Below are 17,944 nucleotides of genomic sequence, written 5' to 3' on the forward strand. Positions count from 1 at the left end.
ACCAAAATAATGTATTAATGCAAATAGTATTTGATTATTTTTTTTATTACAACAAATTAACCATAATTGTAGACTAATATTTTGTCAGATTGGACTTTCTATTCACAATAATAAACGAAAATGAGCTATCCAAGTGAACGGACCACAAAATTCATCATTGCCCCCAAACTGTTTGTTCTAACCAAGGTACGTAATGTGAAACTCTAGTATATACCCCAGGAATTCCAGGCTTAGCACAACCAATTCCAAATGAAGTAATTCCCACCAAATATAATCTTCCTTCTCGTACTAATGAAAGTGGCCCACCGGAATCACCCTAAAAAGTGAATTTATATTTGAATTATCAGGTGTATAGATTTAAACGCTTCAAGAAAGTTTGTGTGCAGTACATTTGAACCAGATTAGGCAGTTCTATTGAATTTGGATCACTTAATACGAGTATGTTGCCTCAGTATTTCTATTTGTTTTCATCATATAAAGTTTATATTCCGTTTTATGTATCATAAAAACAGAAAGTTTTATTAGATATATACATATAAACTTCTCAAAGGGTTTATAGTCTTACGTTATCAAAATTTGTATCAGTCTTTGGTTTTGAAAAAGAAATTTCTCGGAATTTTCCAAAATTCACTTCCTCAATAAGAAACCTAATCGCTATCCATGTATTACCTTTTTATTCAAAAAGTTTTCCGATACTTTATTGTATTAGAAGTTATCATTCAATCTTATACAATTGATTTTATTCATTATGTTTCTTAATATAAGTAAATACCTGACATGTATCTTTAGATCCGTCAGAAGATCCAGCGCAAATTTGCGAATTTTCCACAATACCATAAGGTAGCTCCTCCTTTGATGCTACACTATAAGCTTTTTGACAAACATAGAACGAAACAACGTCCAGCTCAACTTTTCTTAACTCTTCGGCAGTATTTCCAGTAGGAGTAGTTCTTCCCCACCCAGTCGCTGTTAATTTAACGCTGTCTGGAACAGTTGATGAATGAAGGCATATAGGAGCTATATAGTCGGAAAACTCTACTGATCTATCCAGTCGAAGAAGAGCAATATCATCATATTGGCGACCTTCTACATAACTTGGATATGGAATTCTCTGAATCACATTATAATCTTCAGATTGTAAGGTTTCGGTCTGTAAAGTTGTTGTTCCTAGTCTAACGTATTGAACGGGACCTCTGAAATAAAGAGTCCAACAAAAGCAAAATTTTACCTCCAGCCAAATACAATTAACACAAAAAAAAGTTGTTACTTTTCAAAAATACATCATAGTTCTCGCAAGAAAAATAAAATAGAAAAGAATTGTGAAAATGCGGTCTGGAATGTACCTCCTTCAAGACTACTTTCCAATAAAAATGTTTTGAAAACAACGGTAGATTTTACCTTTCTCCACATTTCCTTCAATCACAATGATTTTCTCATCAATCATACATATTAAATCACACAAATTAAATTCTCTCACATGCGCAAGAGTTTAGATCTATACGTGTAATTGAGTTACTATACATTTTTTAGATCGTTCTGGCTGAGTCTCTGAGTGGAGAGCGTTGACATACAATTTTTTAGATCGTTCTGGCTGAGTCTCTGAGTGGAGAGCATCGACATACAATTTTTTAGATTGTTCTGGCTGAGTCTCTGAGTGGAGAGCACCGACATACAATTTTTTAGATCGTTCTAGCTGAGTTTCTGAGTAGGAAGCGTCGATATACAATTTTTTAGATAGTTTGGCTGATCTCTGAGTGGTAGGCGTCGACATACAATTTTTTGATCGTTCAGGCTGATTCTCTGAGTAGAGAGCGTCGACACTTCTCCGGTCATCTTCATATTATTGTTGACCAGTACGTTAATGCGTTTGATATCTTCATGGAGTTCGAACCCGATGTCATAAAGGAATCAGTTGGCAAAAGAAAAAATTATGTGATAATTAACTGTGTCTAGCAAACCAACTTAAGGGATTGCGTCACCGTTTATCGGCCATTTCTTAACCAATCGAAAGCCTTTCGATTTACCTTGAAGTATGTGAGACTTATCTTAAAGAAGATTACTTTATGGGAATACCGGAGCGTGTTTGTGTGGCTAAAGTACATATCGTGATTAGATCTGATATTTCCATACGACAAAAACATATAGAAGAAAAGTAGCGTAGCTCGAATAGTTATTTGATTCTTATTATTGACAAGGGTTTAATGTTCTTCAACGGTCTGGATAGCATTAACTTGTTAGATACATATTTATAAAGTTAAATGGTGAAAAAAGTGAATTTTTTCCAAAGCTACATACTTTCAAGAGACAATACTAATCATTGGAAAGTTTAACTTAGTACGCATAGTTTCCAAAATTTGAACGGAAAATTGAACCTTTAAACCTCATAGCTCAAAGTTATTAATTCAAATATTGGGTTTCATTTTCATCTATATATATTTTGACATTCGTTTATTTAAAAGTAGATTCAGTAGTCTCAAAAGTTGAATTTATTATTAAATATCACGATTTTTTGCTTCAATAGAATTATTTGAGCGCCTTACCGTCAACAAGTCAGAAGCCTTGAAAGAATAGGAGATTTTCATATATTTACAAATCGCTCGATATCCTGGGAATAAAAGGATTCAGTGGAGATTTCATTGCTAACCAGAACACTTGGAAAAGGAGCGAAAAATATAACGGAATTCATATTCCTAAACAATAAATTGCATTCGTTATATCGTATTTCTCACAATTTTTAAATAAAGACTGTACTAGATTAGAAACATAATGAATTTAATAACGATATAAACGACTCATTCTTTGTGGCTCATGTTTTTATGACAAGATTTACGATTTAAGACGACGAATTTTACGATAAATTGCTCAGGGTGAACAAGAGAGCACATCATGTTATCACTTCATATTGTATCTTATATAAAATTAAATCAATCATCACAGATATTGATTGTCCTGTAGCAAAGCGCGTTTAGGTACAAATATTGATTTATTATTCATTCCAAACTCTGTAATATATCTTTTCAGTAATTTATCACTTTTTAATAGGATACTTGGGATTATATGAGTCTCTAATATCCTTATTTACTTTCACAACTACAAAAAGGCTATTAGAGATAGTTAAAATAGAATATTTTACATTTTATTCGTTGACGAGGATGGAAGAATCTACAAGTTGTACAAATCTTATGACGAAGTTTGATATAAGGGTTATTCGAAGGTACAATAATAAATATTAACAGCAGTTATCATTCCAAAGAAACCCATTGTGTTTGGTTTTTACAGGAGATATAAAGCTCTCTGTTTTAGTCGAGATTATTCCAAAATATGGGTGTACTATAATGAGAAAAACCGATTTGAATAAAATTGAAAGCAGAGATTTCAAATACGAATAGAATGAGAAAATTTTTAAAGTTTCAACTACCATTATTCAAAAGAAAAGCTGTCAAATTTTTATTTCTTTTCCTCTAGTAGTTAGAATCAAAAAGAAAGATTTCCGTGTGTTTATCAAACATTCTATTTGAATCGATACATGCCGCAGAAGCAAAGACTTTGCTTAAAAATATTATTTGAGCAGAGGAGGTTTTTGCATAAGCACTACAGCAAAAAAATAAAAAAAAAATTATAAATTCGTAATTTAAATGACATTTTCTGAAAATTATCATATATTTTTATCACATCACACTCATCTTTTGGAGAACGTTAAGGCTGGAACACTTATAATATATCATATACACTTCCGATCCGATGCCGATGATGCCTCTCGAAAACAGATCCGTCTCTCTTAGATATTTGATTAGGTTGGGCGCATATTGAGCTGTGTGTCTCATGTGTCCGGGCAGCGCATCACATCACAGGTCAGCCAAAATTCTGCATCGTACTCGTATATTGGAAAGCAATGTGAGCTATTGTGACTATAAAGGGAAATATTTTTTTCTAGCCACACAAAGTTCATCAACATCCACAATTTCAGGTTGTTTTCTCGAAGATTTATTGCTTGTTTTTGGTTATCATTTATTTACTATACCTGGTAGCATAAAAACTGAATTAACACGCACCACTTCAATTTTCTTGATCCATTATCAAATTCTAGCATATACCATTGCTAGTGAACAATCTAACACAGTTTCTGTGCCTAGGTCACATGTACAAGACAGTCCAAGCGCTGGGCTCTTCTGTCCTCTCTTGCGCCACAATTTGCGCGCGCTCCAGAGAATACGAAACAACAAAAACTACTCTGCTCTTTGCTGCAGTGCGTTGCTCTGACTATGTCTCAATATGTCTTATACTCGCTGTCACTATTGCCAGTATTGATTCAATCAATATTGTGAGTGGTTTCGTGCGTAAATTTTTGAAAAATTTACTGATTGCTATGTAACAATGATCGCATTGTATTTTGGAGAAGAAAATTAAGAAAATCTCGGAGCTTCAGTGGAGGATAGCAGAAAACACCGACTCTACATAATCTACAGGAGTATATTCCACAATCTTACGTCATCTGTTGGACGAAGAGATAAATTTTTTTCAGTATTTTGAAACACTTTATCGATAAAGAAAATGCCTCGCCACACGCGTATCGAGATACAATTAATTACTTAATTGGAACATGATCATATGGAAGATTGGAGACGGTTAGGAGGGAGTTCGAAGTCGTTCTGAAAAATCTGAACAATACCAATTGAAGTCATTTGAGAAATTACTCCTCAGATACTTGGCCGATTGTATGATGGAAGCCTGATCGGAAATGTGTAAGATATATGTGACCCAAACTTTATGCACTATTAGGATCAACCAATATTATGGCTGAATTAAATTCTGCTCATTGTTTCAATCTAGGCATAATAAAAATATGTCGAAGAATAGGTATATATCGTGAAAATTGTATCGTATCTAATTTTGTGTGGCATTGAAATTAGCTCTCCGCAGACATGACTAAAGCGACATTTCCAATAATAGTTCCTAGACTCTTCTAAATTAGATGTAAGTGAGTCCCGTAGAATACCTTAATTTAGTCAACACTCTCTCAACACGTTTAGATTAATGGAAGTATTGAATTTGTGTAAGCTATTTATAATTTTATTGGAAATTGAAAAATGCTAATTTTCTGCAAAAACAAAAAATTGAATTAGTCGAGTATAGTGAAGACCTGGTTCATATTTTATTTTGTGTGGCAATTGCAACGGATCCATAGTTTTAGTACAGAAGCCGATAAAATTAGAGACGATAAGCCTTGTACAAGGTAAACTTTGATGGAAACATTGCTAAACATGAGCCACCACTAATTGTGAGGAAATCAATCACAGAAAATGTTCCAAAGAGGTAGTTATACCACAAAAATTGTGATAGAGAACCTGAAAGTGATATTAAAAACATACAGTAGACACAAATATTAGATGTGAGGATCCACATAACTTCACATGAGTATTCGATGCTGAAATAGCCTCTTTTTGGATAAATAATTGATTGGTTAAAGCATTGTTTAGAGGTGTTGAGGCAAAAAAAAAATGAATTTTTGTGTCGAGACGTAATATCAGATGCGACATGACCTCTCCACTACGATGTATTCATTTGATTGGCTTGTACCCGCCGAAAGCCATTCAATTCAAGCAAAAAAAGCAGTCTGCGGTCAAAGTTATGGCATCTCTATTTTTTGAGACGCTTGATATAATAATTGGATCGATTGTAAAAGGAAATGGTTCAAAATGGAAAAGAAAAATATTCTCTATAACTAAAACAATACATCGAGAACCAGTTGATAGATACGATGGTAGGATTAAATGAGCTGATCAAGCATACTCTCTAATTTTGGTCTAAAGCTACAATTGAACGTCTTAGATCTAGAGCAACATTCCAAGTTTTCAAATTCTTTTCTTCTCTTGAACACCAGACACTGAGAACAAAAACATGTGCTTCAGATTCACTTTGCTGCTACCATTATTTAGAAATAATGATCAAGCAAGAGCTAGAAATTGCATCAAAAAATTACAACTTAAACATAGCCACCTCAACTGGAAATAGTATACTTACAAAGATTTAGTTGATAAACAATGAGCTGCTGTTACAACGTAGTTTTCACTTATCAAACTTCCTCCGCACAACCACTGATTGTCATTCTTTGCACCATAACCCAAAGCTGCCTTAAAATTTCAATTGAAACTTAGATCCATTTTAGTGAAAATGTTTGGATTATCCAAATTGTTTATTAAAAATTTCAATTTTCTCAAATTATATGAAGCTTCTAACTTTTCTGCATATTTTTATATTATTTTTTTTATTTTCATAAAAAAAGTTGAAACTTACCATATGAGGAAACTCTTTTTGTTTAGAAATTTCACCATTAATAATAAAAACTTGTACTTTCGATGTTCTGGTAGCTCTTCTTCCAGTGCTATAGTATTCAGCACATTCTGTAGATCAATGAACTTTGAACAAACAATTAGAAATTTCGAAAAAACTTGAAAACATAGATAAATATTCATATTCAAAAAGTAAAATTTTCATATTGAGCAGTTATTAATATATTTCATCAATAATTATTAACATTTACTTTGAATATGTTATGAGAGAGCTACCAGGAGCAATATCAGAATATACAAGACCTGTGTGAGACCAGAGTACAGAATACCATAACTAATCAGCTTTTAAGAACTAATGAAATGCGAACGCTGAGATCATTAGCGGGACACATATTATTTCACCACAAGAGAAATACTGAGAAATACCACTACACCACGACGCGCGACAGACAATGTAATTATGAGTGTTGGTGTAGTGATGGTGTGAACAGTGTATTCAGTATGATTATCACCAACCTTTTCACAAATTCTAACTTACACAAGAGAAATGATGAAATAAGGAAGATATGTGATATCCAGGATGTAGTGAGATGGGCGAGAAATCGACGAAAAGAGAGGAGAGACCACGTGGATAGAATGTCAGATTACAGGTTGGCAAAGATTGCAAAGGAAGAAAAACCGAATACATCGCGACCGCCAGGACGACTGAAAGTTGGTGTGAAAGCTGGTCTCCCAGCTGCAACTAGGCAACCAATGATGCAAAAACAGTACAAGTCCTACGTACGATGAAGAAGAAGAAGGACGTTCTTTGTTTTGGTGTTCACTACCAAGTCATCTAACTATTGTTTGACCCTATATATGAAGGAATAATTAAATTATGAGGTAGATAAGGTCCTCTACTTTTGGAAATTCAACTATTAATCACAGTATTTGAATCATTTTCGTATCTCACAACTTAATTAAAGTAATGTAAACATATACCTAAATAAACACAAATTTTGAAAGAAATATTGATATTTCACCATAAATACAATATAATAGGAATATATGTTTAGTTGGTAGATCTATAATCTAAAAGGATTCGCAATATTTTGTAGGTTAATGATCTACTCTTTCAGAATTGGATTTATTAAACTTTGATTTGTGAGTTTATTAGATCTTATTTAAGATCACATATGTAGGTAGATGTATGATATAATTACATTTTAATATTAGTTATATAACTATTGATAACAAATTATGTTAAACTGTGCTTAATTTTATTTTAACCTTTTATTTTATAGACTGTCTAGTCTATTCTCATACCTTTCAGCAAATATCTTATTTATCGACTTTTCTATAGCATATTTCACAAATAAAAGTTCAGTTAAACAGACGATTTCTCTACTCATTCTGAATTCAAATGTTTATTTATCAATTTTTTCCCACAGTTTTTTCATGAATCTCTCTCAAATATTCATCCAATCTCACTTCACTTTTTATTCTTTTCGAAGATGCCAGCATGACATTCTATTTTCGTTAATTTGATTATAATTAATTTTTCTGTCAGTTCTCATATACATGGTCATAGCGAAGGTCGATATGTTAATTATATGTGCCATTAAAATTTACTTCAATATTACACATTGTCACTGTAAAAAATTGTCTCTTCCTTCGAAATATCATAAATTATAGATTGATATCATTACTAACTTCAAATGTTGAAATTATCATATATACCATATATTGTTGACAAGATTGAAACAAAATTATTAATTGAATTTATCTACATATTAACTAAATCACGAACACAATTTAGTTCAGTTGTTTATAAAATGCCGAAATTCTAACCTCACTTTTCATTTATGGCAAATTTTTGTCTATATTATATTATATTATATACATTATATTATATTAAACTCCTCTATTCTCTTTAGATCTTAACATACTATTCCAATATTGAAACTGAGATATTCTATTATACTATATTTAGTTCTTCTGAATATCCGTAAAAATATGACTGAATAACGATAGGAATCGAGCGCGAGATTTAGGAATTAAATAACTAAATACGAACGTTCAGTTGCCTATTATCATAACCTATAGTACATCAAATTAAGCTACAATTTAACAACATACGTAAAAAAGAATTTACTTGATATGTAACGAATTCAAAAAAAGTGGCTTTTAAAATATCAACACCTGAATCAAACTAATTTGATTCCTATGAATATAATATTTCCCAAAGTTAGTTGTCTCATACATTGCTCAAAAAAGTCAGTATCCCCAAATTGCATTACCTAGAATTTATCATCAATAATTTTATCGAAGATACATTCATATGGAACATTATGGAAAAGCCAAATAATGAATTTATTATGTCGTCTGGCACACATGTTTCGAAAAAATCTCGTAATAGGTACATCAAACTTGAACATAAAATACCCTTTGATTGATATATCGTTTGTATTTGGCTTTTCCGCACTGTAAATTCCTCAGTGATATTCTAGTATCCATGTATGTTTTATTTAGCAAAAAAATATTCACTATTTTGAGATATTTTGTTCCGTGGTGGCGGAGCAGTTGCAAATGTTGGTAATACCGACGAACTCCTCCATCCTATATTAAGTTCCGTGTTAGAGAGATCGATATTAACAGTACTTGCAGAAGTTGAGGAGGTTTCTATTGAAGATACTAACTTATTAGATGAGGAACTGATTATTTCTATTATATCTAAGTCACTCTGGGTAACAGGGGATAAATTCACTATATAATTCGGTATAGATGTTATATTCAAATCAAATTTAATTACAGCGGGAACTTCTATTTGAAAATTTTCTGAAGTACTTTCTGTGGTAACGAGCTCTGTTGATTTATAGTCACAATCGAGACCAAGGGGCCTATACGAAGAAGTACTAGTACACAATGGATTTGAAGATGTATTATTTAATGAAGTTGTTTCATTCAGTGAAACAGTAGACGATAGAGTAGTAGCTACAGTATTAGAAACCGTAGTTGAAACGTTGACGGGAATTATTGTAGTTTCAGTAGTTTCAGTAATTTCAGTTGTAATATTTGATTTTATTGGAATTGTAGTAGTAGAAACTACCGTAGTACTAGAAGTAGCTGTAGTGGATACTAGAGGGTAAATCCCAGTAGTATAATTGAGAAAATACGATGGATCGACAACAAAAAATGAAGATTTGGTAGAAGGTGTTGCATTGAAAGATTTTTCACTAGTTGAAGTAATTGTAGGTACAACTGACAAATATTTGAGCATATAATTTGGATCAACGACAAGCGCAATCGGATGGACTGTTGTTGGTTTCTCTATTGTTTCTGGTGAAGTAGCCGTAGGGTTGATAATAGGTACTGGAGGTAATTGTGAATTAGGTTGATTCATATTACTATTAGAAACAAAAGCAGGTGCTGTATTAATACTATTTGTCCTACCGATAATTGTCGATAGTGTTGGTGGTGCTGTTGATACAATTGATACTCGTGGGGGCGATGGTGTTATTGCTGCTCCATTAGAGATAAGTCCGAAATTATTATCAAAGAAAGGAAGAGACCACTGTTGGTTATTTGGCGTATCCCCCTCAGTTGTTATAATACTTGCTTCTAAAATTTCATTTTATGAAAATAATTGTATATTCTATAAATAGACACAAATATAATATGAAATTTGTTGTTTTGAATAGTTTGTTTCACAATTAAAGAATTTCAGAAATTTTGTATATGTACCCTAGAGAAACAGCAGTTGAAATGAAACATTGAGCAATGCAATTATTTATAAGTTCTGATCTAAGGCAAGTTCTTCTTCTTCTGAGTTCTGATAACTCAGAAGCAAGAGGTCGTATGATAAATTTTTTTATGTCATATTTTCATGTCATCCACTCACTCCCGAATTTTCTAGATCAAGTCCAGGAACACGCTGTATATTTTACGGTTTATGAATTAGTTCGAATAAGATGCAGTAATGAGCTAATGAATAATATTTTTTTTGTTATGCCACTCAGTAAAAATTTTCGTGTCGTTGATCTTAGTTGAAATTCTCTGCATTATTAATACTCTTCTTCTTTGCAATTGTGACGATATAATTGATAATTTTTTATAATTTGGAAATTAGTTGGAATGAAGTCAAGCAATATACTAAACAACAATATTTTTGCTTTGATATGAAAACCATTTTATTTCAATAATTTTTTATTATTTATAGGTATCGTCATGACATATATAGGTAGAAGTGAATGAATCTATAGCGTTTTTTATGGCTTTTTTCATATATCAAACCATCTAATCTTTTATATGTTATCTGATATTAGGACAGGTTTCGGACAACACAATTACCTATAAACATTTTCATGCACTAATTCTTTTATATACTTATATAGAGCAAATACGCCTCTATACAACTAAGAATCGATTCAAAATGTAGCAGTAGAACGCTCCTCTGGATAATAATATACTCAGTAACATTGTCACAAATATCCAGAAGTAATGATTTCTTGGTATTGTCATAACCTTCTTGAACAGAATGATGATATTTCATTAATATGTGCCAATCACAATCACAATGTGATCACAATCTGACTTATACCTATACTTGTCAACAAAAGGATATGGTATAAATCTCCGAGAATTAACTATTTATGTAGAATGGTGCAAAATTGAACCATCTTCTCTTCATCATATCCCACATATGTTCCCCAGATTTTGAATCTGGTAACCAGGGGCTACTTCAAATATCGACCAAACCATTACTCAAATAGTCTTGTACACATACCTTTCAATATTAAATCACATCGCTTCCATAACTCTTTATAAAACGGTCAACCACACAGTGCTCTGCAGTTATTGGAAGCTGTAATCATAGATGGAATGGAAAGAGACCAAAGATTAAAATGAGGAGATATGATATGCAGGACTCAGCTCTTTTCTAAAATAATTAGTCGCAAATTTTTACAAAAAATTTATACTTATGATCTCAATTACTCTTTTGGGCGTTCCACATGGGGACTACCATCATTAGGGTCATTAATGACTAGTCATTACTAACGCTCACGATGATCCATGTCAAGAGATGGGTTCATGTGAATATATCTCATTATTAGATGCAGAAAGGGATATTATAAGTACTTTCGACGGACCACCATGTAATTTAGTTAAATCCTCAACTCAAAAATTCAATGACTTATAAATTGTATCATAACCTCTTAAATTTTTTGTTTTATTTTTTGTTATTATTGACCCCAACGCTCAAAAGGTTTCATAATCTATTCCACTTGGGTTTTCGAATATTACGATCTGGGCTAACTGGAAAGAAAAAGACCGTGGACGTGAACATGATTGTCGTGAGTACTTAGTGGAATGCACCATTGGTGGTACACCTCCGTTTGTCCCTGTTGTTACCATGATGATAATTTTGAAATCCCCAAACTTGCGAACTTTTCTAAACTGGTATTCTCTGACAATTATTGAACAAAGTCAACAATAAAACGTTGATATCAGAGTCAAGAAATTACTTCTCCTAAGTGTATCATTTTAAAAAAGTAGAGTGAAATTATTTCCTTTTCTGCTTTGATTATACTTGAATTTATGCTAAGATAATGTAAAAAGCACGTAATATATTCTGTTTAAGTATGAAGGAGACGAGTCGATTTGTAAGCTGAATGATCAAAGAGGCACTTTCTTTAACAGCTTAGTTTGCATATTTTCATTGGAACACAATGTTCCAAACAATCAAGTTCATATGCGTTATTTGATTTTTTTATATCCGAAATATTTCCGTAAAATTAAACTACAAATTCTGATTTAATTAAATCAAATAAATACTTCAGGGTTGTCCCATTTTCTTAAAACTAAGAGATGAAAATTTCATTAGATTTCATAAACAAACCGTTGGAAGTGATGTTTTGACAGTATTTTCTAACAACGAGTTGCTTTAATAAAATTCCCGTAGGACTTACTTTTCACTGCAACCGGATTCCCTGTTGTACACCACAGAATTATAAAAATTATTTTGTCAAAAAATTTGTTACCCAACATGTTTTCAGTACTGAATAAAATAATCTGAGTTTATTAACAACTAGACGCTACTATGATGTGAAAAACGGAAGCATGTATTTCTAACAAAAGTTAATTTGATAATTATTTTTATTATATTATATTGACTAAAAATGTTGAATAAATAGATGTATTTAGCAACCGACCTCGATACAAATATGACATTTTTAATATAAATAATGGGTTTTACCGTATGTCACAAGAATTCTAACTAACAAATTATCATCAATAATAACATCACATGTCATATTTTTAAGTTCTAAATAGTAGAATAGTACATCCATGCGAATTTCATATATTTCATATTTAAGATTACTTATATGTCAAATATAGTAAAAGGTATAAAATATAATTATTTTAACGACTGGCAGGTATGTGTTGTTTCAGTTGAATTAGCTCTTCCGTTCTTTTTTTCACAATATTATTCGTTTATTCACTGGAACTAAGGTTTCGAATAATTTCAATTTACTACTAGATTTTCAAGTATCTTTTTGCTTTTCTTGTCAGTATCTTTACTTTTCATATTGTCAACATCTTGTTCTGGACATACCCGTAGGATACCCAATGGTTAAGACAGTGGGTGGTCAGGAACAGTTACTCACATATGCCTCCTAATAAACCGTTACCGTAAGCTAATGTTCTTAGGAAAGGTAATCATACACCTTGATTTTAGTCTAAATAAATTGTTGCCCATGGTTTGCCAAAGGTTTGCCCATGGGCTTAAACTTAACACGTAGTTTGCAGTTCTTTATCATTCATGCACCAACGGCATTGTTAAGACATTCAACAGACCCATCTATAGGACTTTTCGGATACTGTGGTCAGATAGATCAGTTAATTGCAGACCCTAGCCCAGAATGAGATTTCGATTGCAGTTTCCGAACGTCACAATCAATTTTCGGTGGAAATTTCAAATTTGAAACATGATCTACAAAAACTTTTGATTTTTATCACTTTTTTATTGAATGATGATTTTTACTTAATTGTATAATAGAATCTATATGTTTAATAATTGTTATTAATAAGCAGTTATCAACTATTTACGGATTTTACACTTAAATTTAAAACCGATAATCTATTATTATGCTGAATGGCTGAAAAGTATGGAAACGGAAAATTAACTATTAATGACGCTACTCATGGGAATTAATAGTAGGCAGCCATTTAGGAAGTATAAATGAGTTCTGAAATTCAAAAAACCATAGGCAAATGAATCAACCTATCAGCTGATCATAGTTTTTGATCTGATATGTACCTTACCTTGTCTCATGCAAGGTGTTTCCATCTATTTTCGTGGAGGATGTCTTGCGAGCAGACTTCTAAGCGGTTTATGGTTTTACTTATCCTTGTTTGGCAGAGGAATCAGCTTTCTTGTTTCCCAAGTGCCAATGAAATGATTGTGATTCTATGGGGTTGATCACAGCGAAGTCTACTTATCTAGCGGTGTCCTCCGCTAAAGCCTGTTCCGTCCAAGCCTACCAATGGGATCTAGTGTCGAAATTTCAATAGATGTAGAATTGTACTGAAACTTTATGATTATTATGCCTTTCATCAGAGCCGTTTTCAACAATATTTCCACGTTTTAATGAACTTAAACATCTGCACTGGATTCAAGGTTGTCTTATCTTAGATATTTTCTATTCAAATCAACGTGAAGATATTCTTGGGAAAAGTGAACTTATTTTTTCTGTATAGACTATATACAATTTATAGTTTATATAAGTTTTTTCTAAACCTAATTTCGGAATGCAATGTCAATACAATAGTGAATAGATATAACTTGGTTTTACCAAAAAATAAGATCTATGATGAAAGCAGCTTCACAATGATAAACCGACCCCTTAAATTTATACATATTATTACCTACAATTTAGTCATTTATTATGAAATAATACATAGAAAATAATGAACAGAATATACAGAAATCGTATCTGCATGATAATGTTATTTTGAATATGAATTACTCATTATAATAACTGAAATGTTTCATTATTTCCTTTTCTTGCGTTGTCAATAATATTAAGTGTATCATTTTTCCTATACTGATGGTGCAATTGGTTACCTAGTGTAGTATTTTTCAGAACAATGTACATTTTTAACTATTCATTTCGAATGATAATATTAAACCTGATTTAGTTCTAAGCACCATCTATTTCGAGCTTTTCCTGTTTATAATAGTTGTAATCATTCTATCTGAAAATATTCAACTGGAAAAATTTTCTCATAGAAATTTGATTTTTTTAATCACTTACTCGATTTCTACTTATATTTTGTAATCGAAATGGGAGTTTGAATTAACAAGAAATAAATATAAATACAGATTGAGACTATTCTCAATTAGCCCAACTTTCTATAACTTTTTTCTTTTTAGTTTTTCCATAGTTTCGTTAATCAAGAATGTTTTGGCAGAATTCCAGCTCGTCCGTTAGATCCATTCATTTTTTGCGGTAGTCGCAGAATAGTTGGAAACCGTGGGAAGTTTCCCAAACAAGATACAATAAAAAAAGCATTCTACACTGTCATCTTATTTCCATTTAGTTTTGTAAAAACCCACCATAGATCTTGCTACCTGATATGTTATTATCCAGGTAAAGGTGTCCTTACAATAACTACGAACGTGCTCAATTGTTCTAGTTGATTCATAAATCTGCTGGAAGCGAAACGTATGTAGGAGGTTTCATGAAACGTGTTTGTTAGTATTTGAATTGATTCCTTTCTCTTATATAATGTAAGTTAGGTCAAAGAAATTTCCAAATACGAGGATATTTTAAAAAATTAGAAACTTTTTCAGTAATACTATGAACATGGTGTTTATATTTTTGATTTTCTTCATATCTCTTCAAAATTTTTTTCAAATCTGACAGACATTTTCGTTTTTCTACTCATATGAAGGAAAATAAATCGATGTTGAGTGAATATGGAGAGAAATGAATTTGGAGTGAAGATTGAACATTATTTGTCATGTGAAAAAACAAATAACGAATCCGAGAGAAAGTCTCCAAAGTTGTTCCTCAGAAGATGTGGTCGGGCTGCGTGCTTACCAAACAATCTCCTTATTTCCTCTTTATCTAAATTTTTCTGAAGATTCTTGTTACTTATAGGACACTTACCTTATTGCGTAATACTTAGTTTTGAACAGTGTAAATGTTCTTAATATTGATGTTCCTACATCACCACACGTATATTCCAAAAAGTCACACAGAATTTATTAACCGATTAAATATTAAATTGAATATAAAATAAATTGGACTACGGCATAATAACAAGTATTAATATATTTAAATATATTTCTTTGAAACATGCTCTTTCTTATGAGTGCAACAACAAAAGATACACCTGAATACTTCACTTTTTTTTCTATTTGTTAAGGGGCTCAATACCTTTGGGTTAGTTTATCTAATTCGTTAGATCTTCATGTTGTACAGATTTTTATTCTTTTATTGTGATTTCATAATCTAAAGTTCATTTAATAACTAGATTAGTAGAATTTTCCCCTTTCAGCATTAATTTATTTTTATTTAGTGTTATCTACGAATATGGCTATTACGTTTTTTCCTATATCTGGAATATCCACTGGTGAACAAGGAATAGAGAATAGATCCTAAATTAGATCCTTGCTATGTGAAACATATGATGTCAGTATTTCAGGATATTGATTGGGCAACATCTTGTTTAGCTTACGCATAATCTTCATGCTAAACTCTGTCACTGGGTCACATCTAAAAATACTGTCGAATATTTTTATTTCAATTCTTATGCAGATTCTATTAAATTGGTGTTACGATTTACCTTATTGTAGATTGTTTTTGCCAAAAGCCCAACTGAAAATTTGGGATAAGTTTTTGGTTTTCTATCAAAGTATTCATTTTTCAAATAATTTCGATATGAATAGGAGCAGTTGTATTGGTTGAGAATTTGGTTGAAATTTTGGTGAATTGTTGGGATTTACGTTTCACTGGTACTTCTTTTGGAATTACTAACCAATACTCTATTGATCATGGTTGTTAACTCCACTAAAGCTATTGAAATTCATTTTATTGGGTTTGAACCATACTCTGTTTTTTCTTCGTTATCTTTCGCCCATGTTACCATGTCTGATCGAAGGTACTGGTAATATCTGCTTTTTGAGTTTGGAATGGCTATCCGGACGAAGTAGTCTGTTTCTCTACAATTGTGAGTTTTTTTATGGTAAGAGATAAGTGATTCCTATTTAATCTTCATGTTTTCATCTTTTGGTTTTTGTGTTTCATCATTTTTGATAGATTCATCTGCCTGATTCCGTTACCATCATCAACATCTTCTAGGTTTTCTGTTTTCTTTTCCTGTCTAATTTCAATTGAGCTGATACTTATTTATTTTCCAGTCTAATATTTGCATTTACATTTTTTTTATTACTCAATTTAAAAAATTTTCAGTTGATGGGTTTTTCAACTAAGAAAGACATAGCTTCTTATCACTTATTTTAACGATAATTGCTGAATATTTTGAATACAAACCGTAATTGTCCTTGATTTCTATAAAATTTTACGATTCTTTTCTGAATAAAAAGAAATCTAGTGAGTCCGATATTTTATTTTGTTCATTTCTAAATACAAATAAAAACAATTTGAATTGGTTGAAAAACAATTGTAAAGTATGATCTTCATATTTTACAGTCTAAATACAACAAAAAAATAAAAATGAAGGGATAGGAACATTTTTAATAATTTTAAATTTTTTGGATATTATGAAAAAAACTAACAAATAAAATCCAATTAATTAGAATATTGAAGTAACGTCATTACCTAGTAAACGATGTTTATGTCTACTATATTATTATTCTATTCATTTTCAATTTTCTCAAACTCTTATTCCTGATCAAAGTAATATTGATTTCTCATCAATACCATTCTCGAGCTGTTCTTTTTATATTATAATTGAATAGGGAAAATTTCCGTAACTACAAAAAATTAAAAAACGATCATTGAATAGAATTGGATGTGCAACGATTCTTCTTGAATGTAGAATCCTTAAATAAACTGAAGCTCTTTTTAAACATTGATCCTTCAAAGTTTCCTTTATATTTCTAAAAGTTCGCTAAATGTTTTATTTGAAGTCAACAATACGCCAATTTCTTCAATAATACCGAAAATTTGTTGAAAAGGATCAATTATTCACTAGACAAATTTTAATAAAACAGCATGAAGGGTTTTTGTTTACTTACGAATCAATCGAGTTCTCTCTTCATTTCATCCTGTGTTGCGCAAGTTTCTTATATTAATGATATGAGGTCATATCTCCAATTGATAACATAACTACAATTTTTTCAACTCAATTCATTTTTACGATTAAGACAAAAAAGAAAATTTCACAATTTCATGGACAAAAAAACTAACAAGAAGTAGACTAATTACAAATGATTGCAAATCATAAAGAAATTATTTTATGAATGAAAACAGCAACGGGTATTAAATATATTATAATCGAAAGATGTATCGCGAAAATTTAAAATTAGATTGTACCAAAAAACGGCAAAATAATTAAGATTTACGATGGAATTAAATATTATTAAAGAATGTGTAGTGCAAACGATGATGATGATAGATGATAGAAGAGGACGACCAAGAAAA

At 31.3% G+C, this 17,944-nt stretch overlaps 2 protein-coding genes across 2 annotated transcripts in view; both read right to left on the minus strand.

The window, feature by feature from the left end:
* Positions 1–17,944, minus strand: part of LOC130901084 (diuretic hormone receptor-like) — a 215,885-nt gene that overhangs the window by 136,675 nt on the left and 61,266 nt on the right. The gene's annotated exons all lie outside the window — the stretch shown is intronic.
* LOC130900509 (clotting factor G beta subunit-like) lies at positions 50–12,317 on the minus strand. The gene is made up of 7 exons (XM_057811199.1): positions 12,239–12,317; positions 9,723–9,890; positions 8,817–8,951; positions 6,295–6,401; positions 6,022–6,131; positions 773–1,193; positions 50–316 (listed from the first exon to the last, which is right to left on the minus strand). Exons 1-7 carry the CDS (start codon positions 12,315–12,317, stop codon positions 155–157), a joined length of 1,182 nt encoding a protein of 393 aa, XP_057667182.1. The 3' UTR covers positions 50–154.

The sequence above is a fragment of the Diorhabda carinulata genome, chromosome X (genome assembly GCF_026250575.1).
Source record: "Diorhabda carinulata isolate Delta chromosome X, icDioCari1.1, whole genome shotgun sequence".
NCBI lineage: Eukaryota > Metazoa > Arthropoda > Insecta > Coleoptera > Chrysomelidae > Diorhabda > Diorhabda carinulata.

Coding starts and splice junctions, on each gene's coding strand:
- LOC130900509 (XM_057811199.1), bottom strand. CDS start 12,317: ATGTTGGGTAACAAATTTTTTGACAAAATAATTTTTATAATTCTGTGG. Junction 9,891..12,238: donor GAATCCGGTTGCAGTGAAAA/GTAAGTCCTACG, acceptor ATGAAATTTTAG/AAGCAAGTATTATAACAACT. Junction 6,402..8,816: donor GAACAAAATATCTCAAAATA/GTGAATATTTTT, acceptor ATTGATCTACAG/AATGTGCTGAATACTATAGC.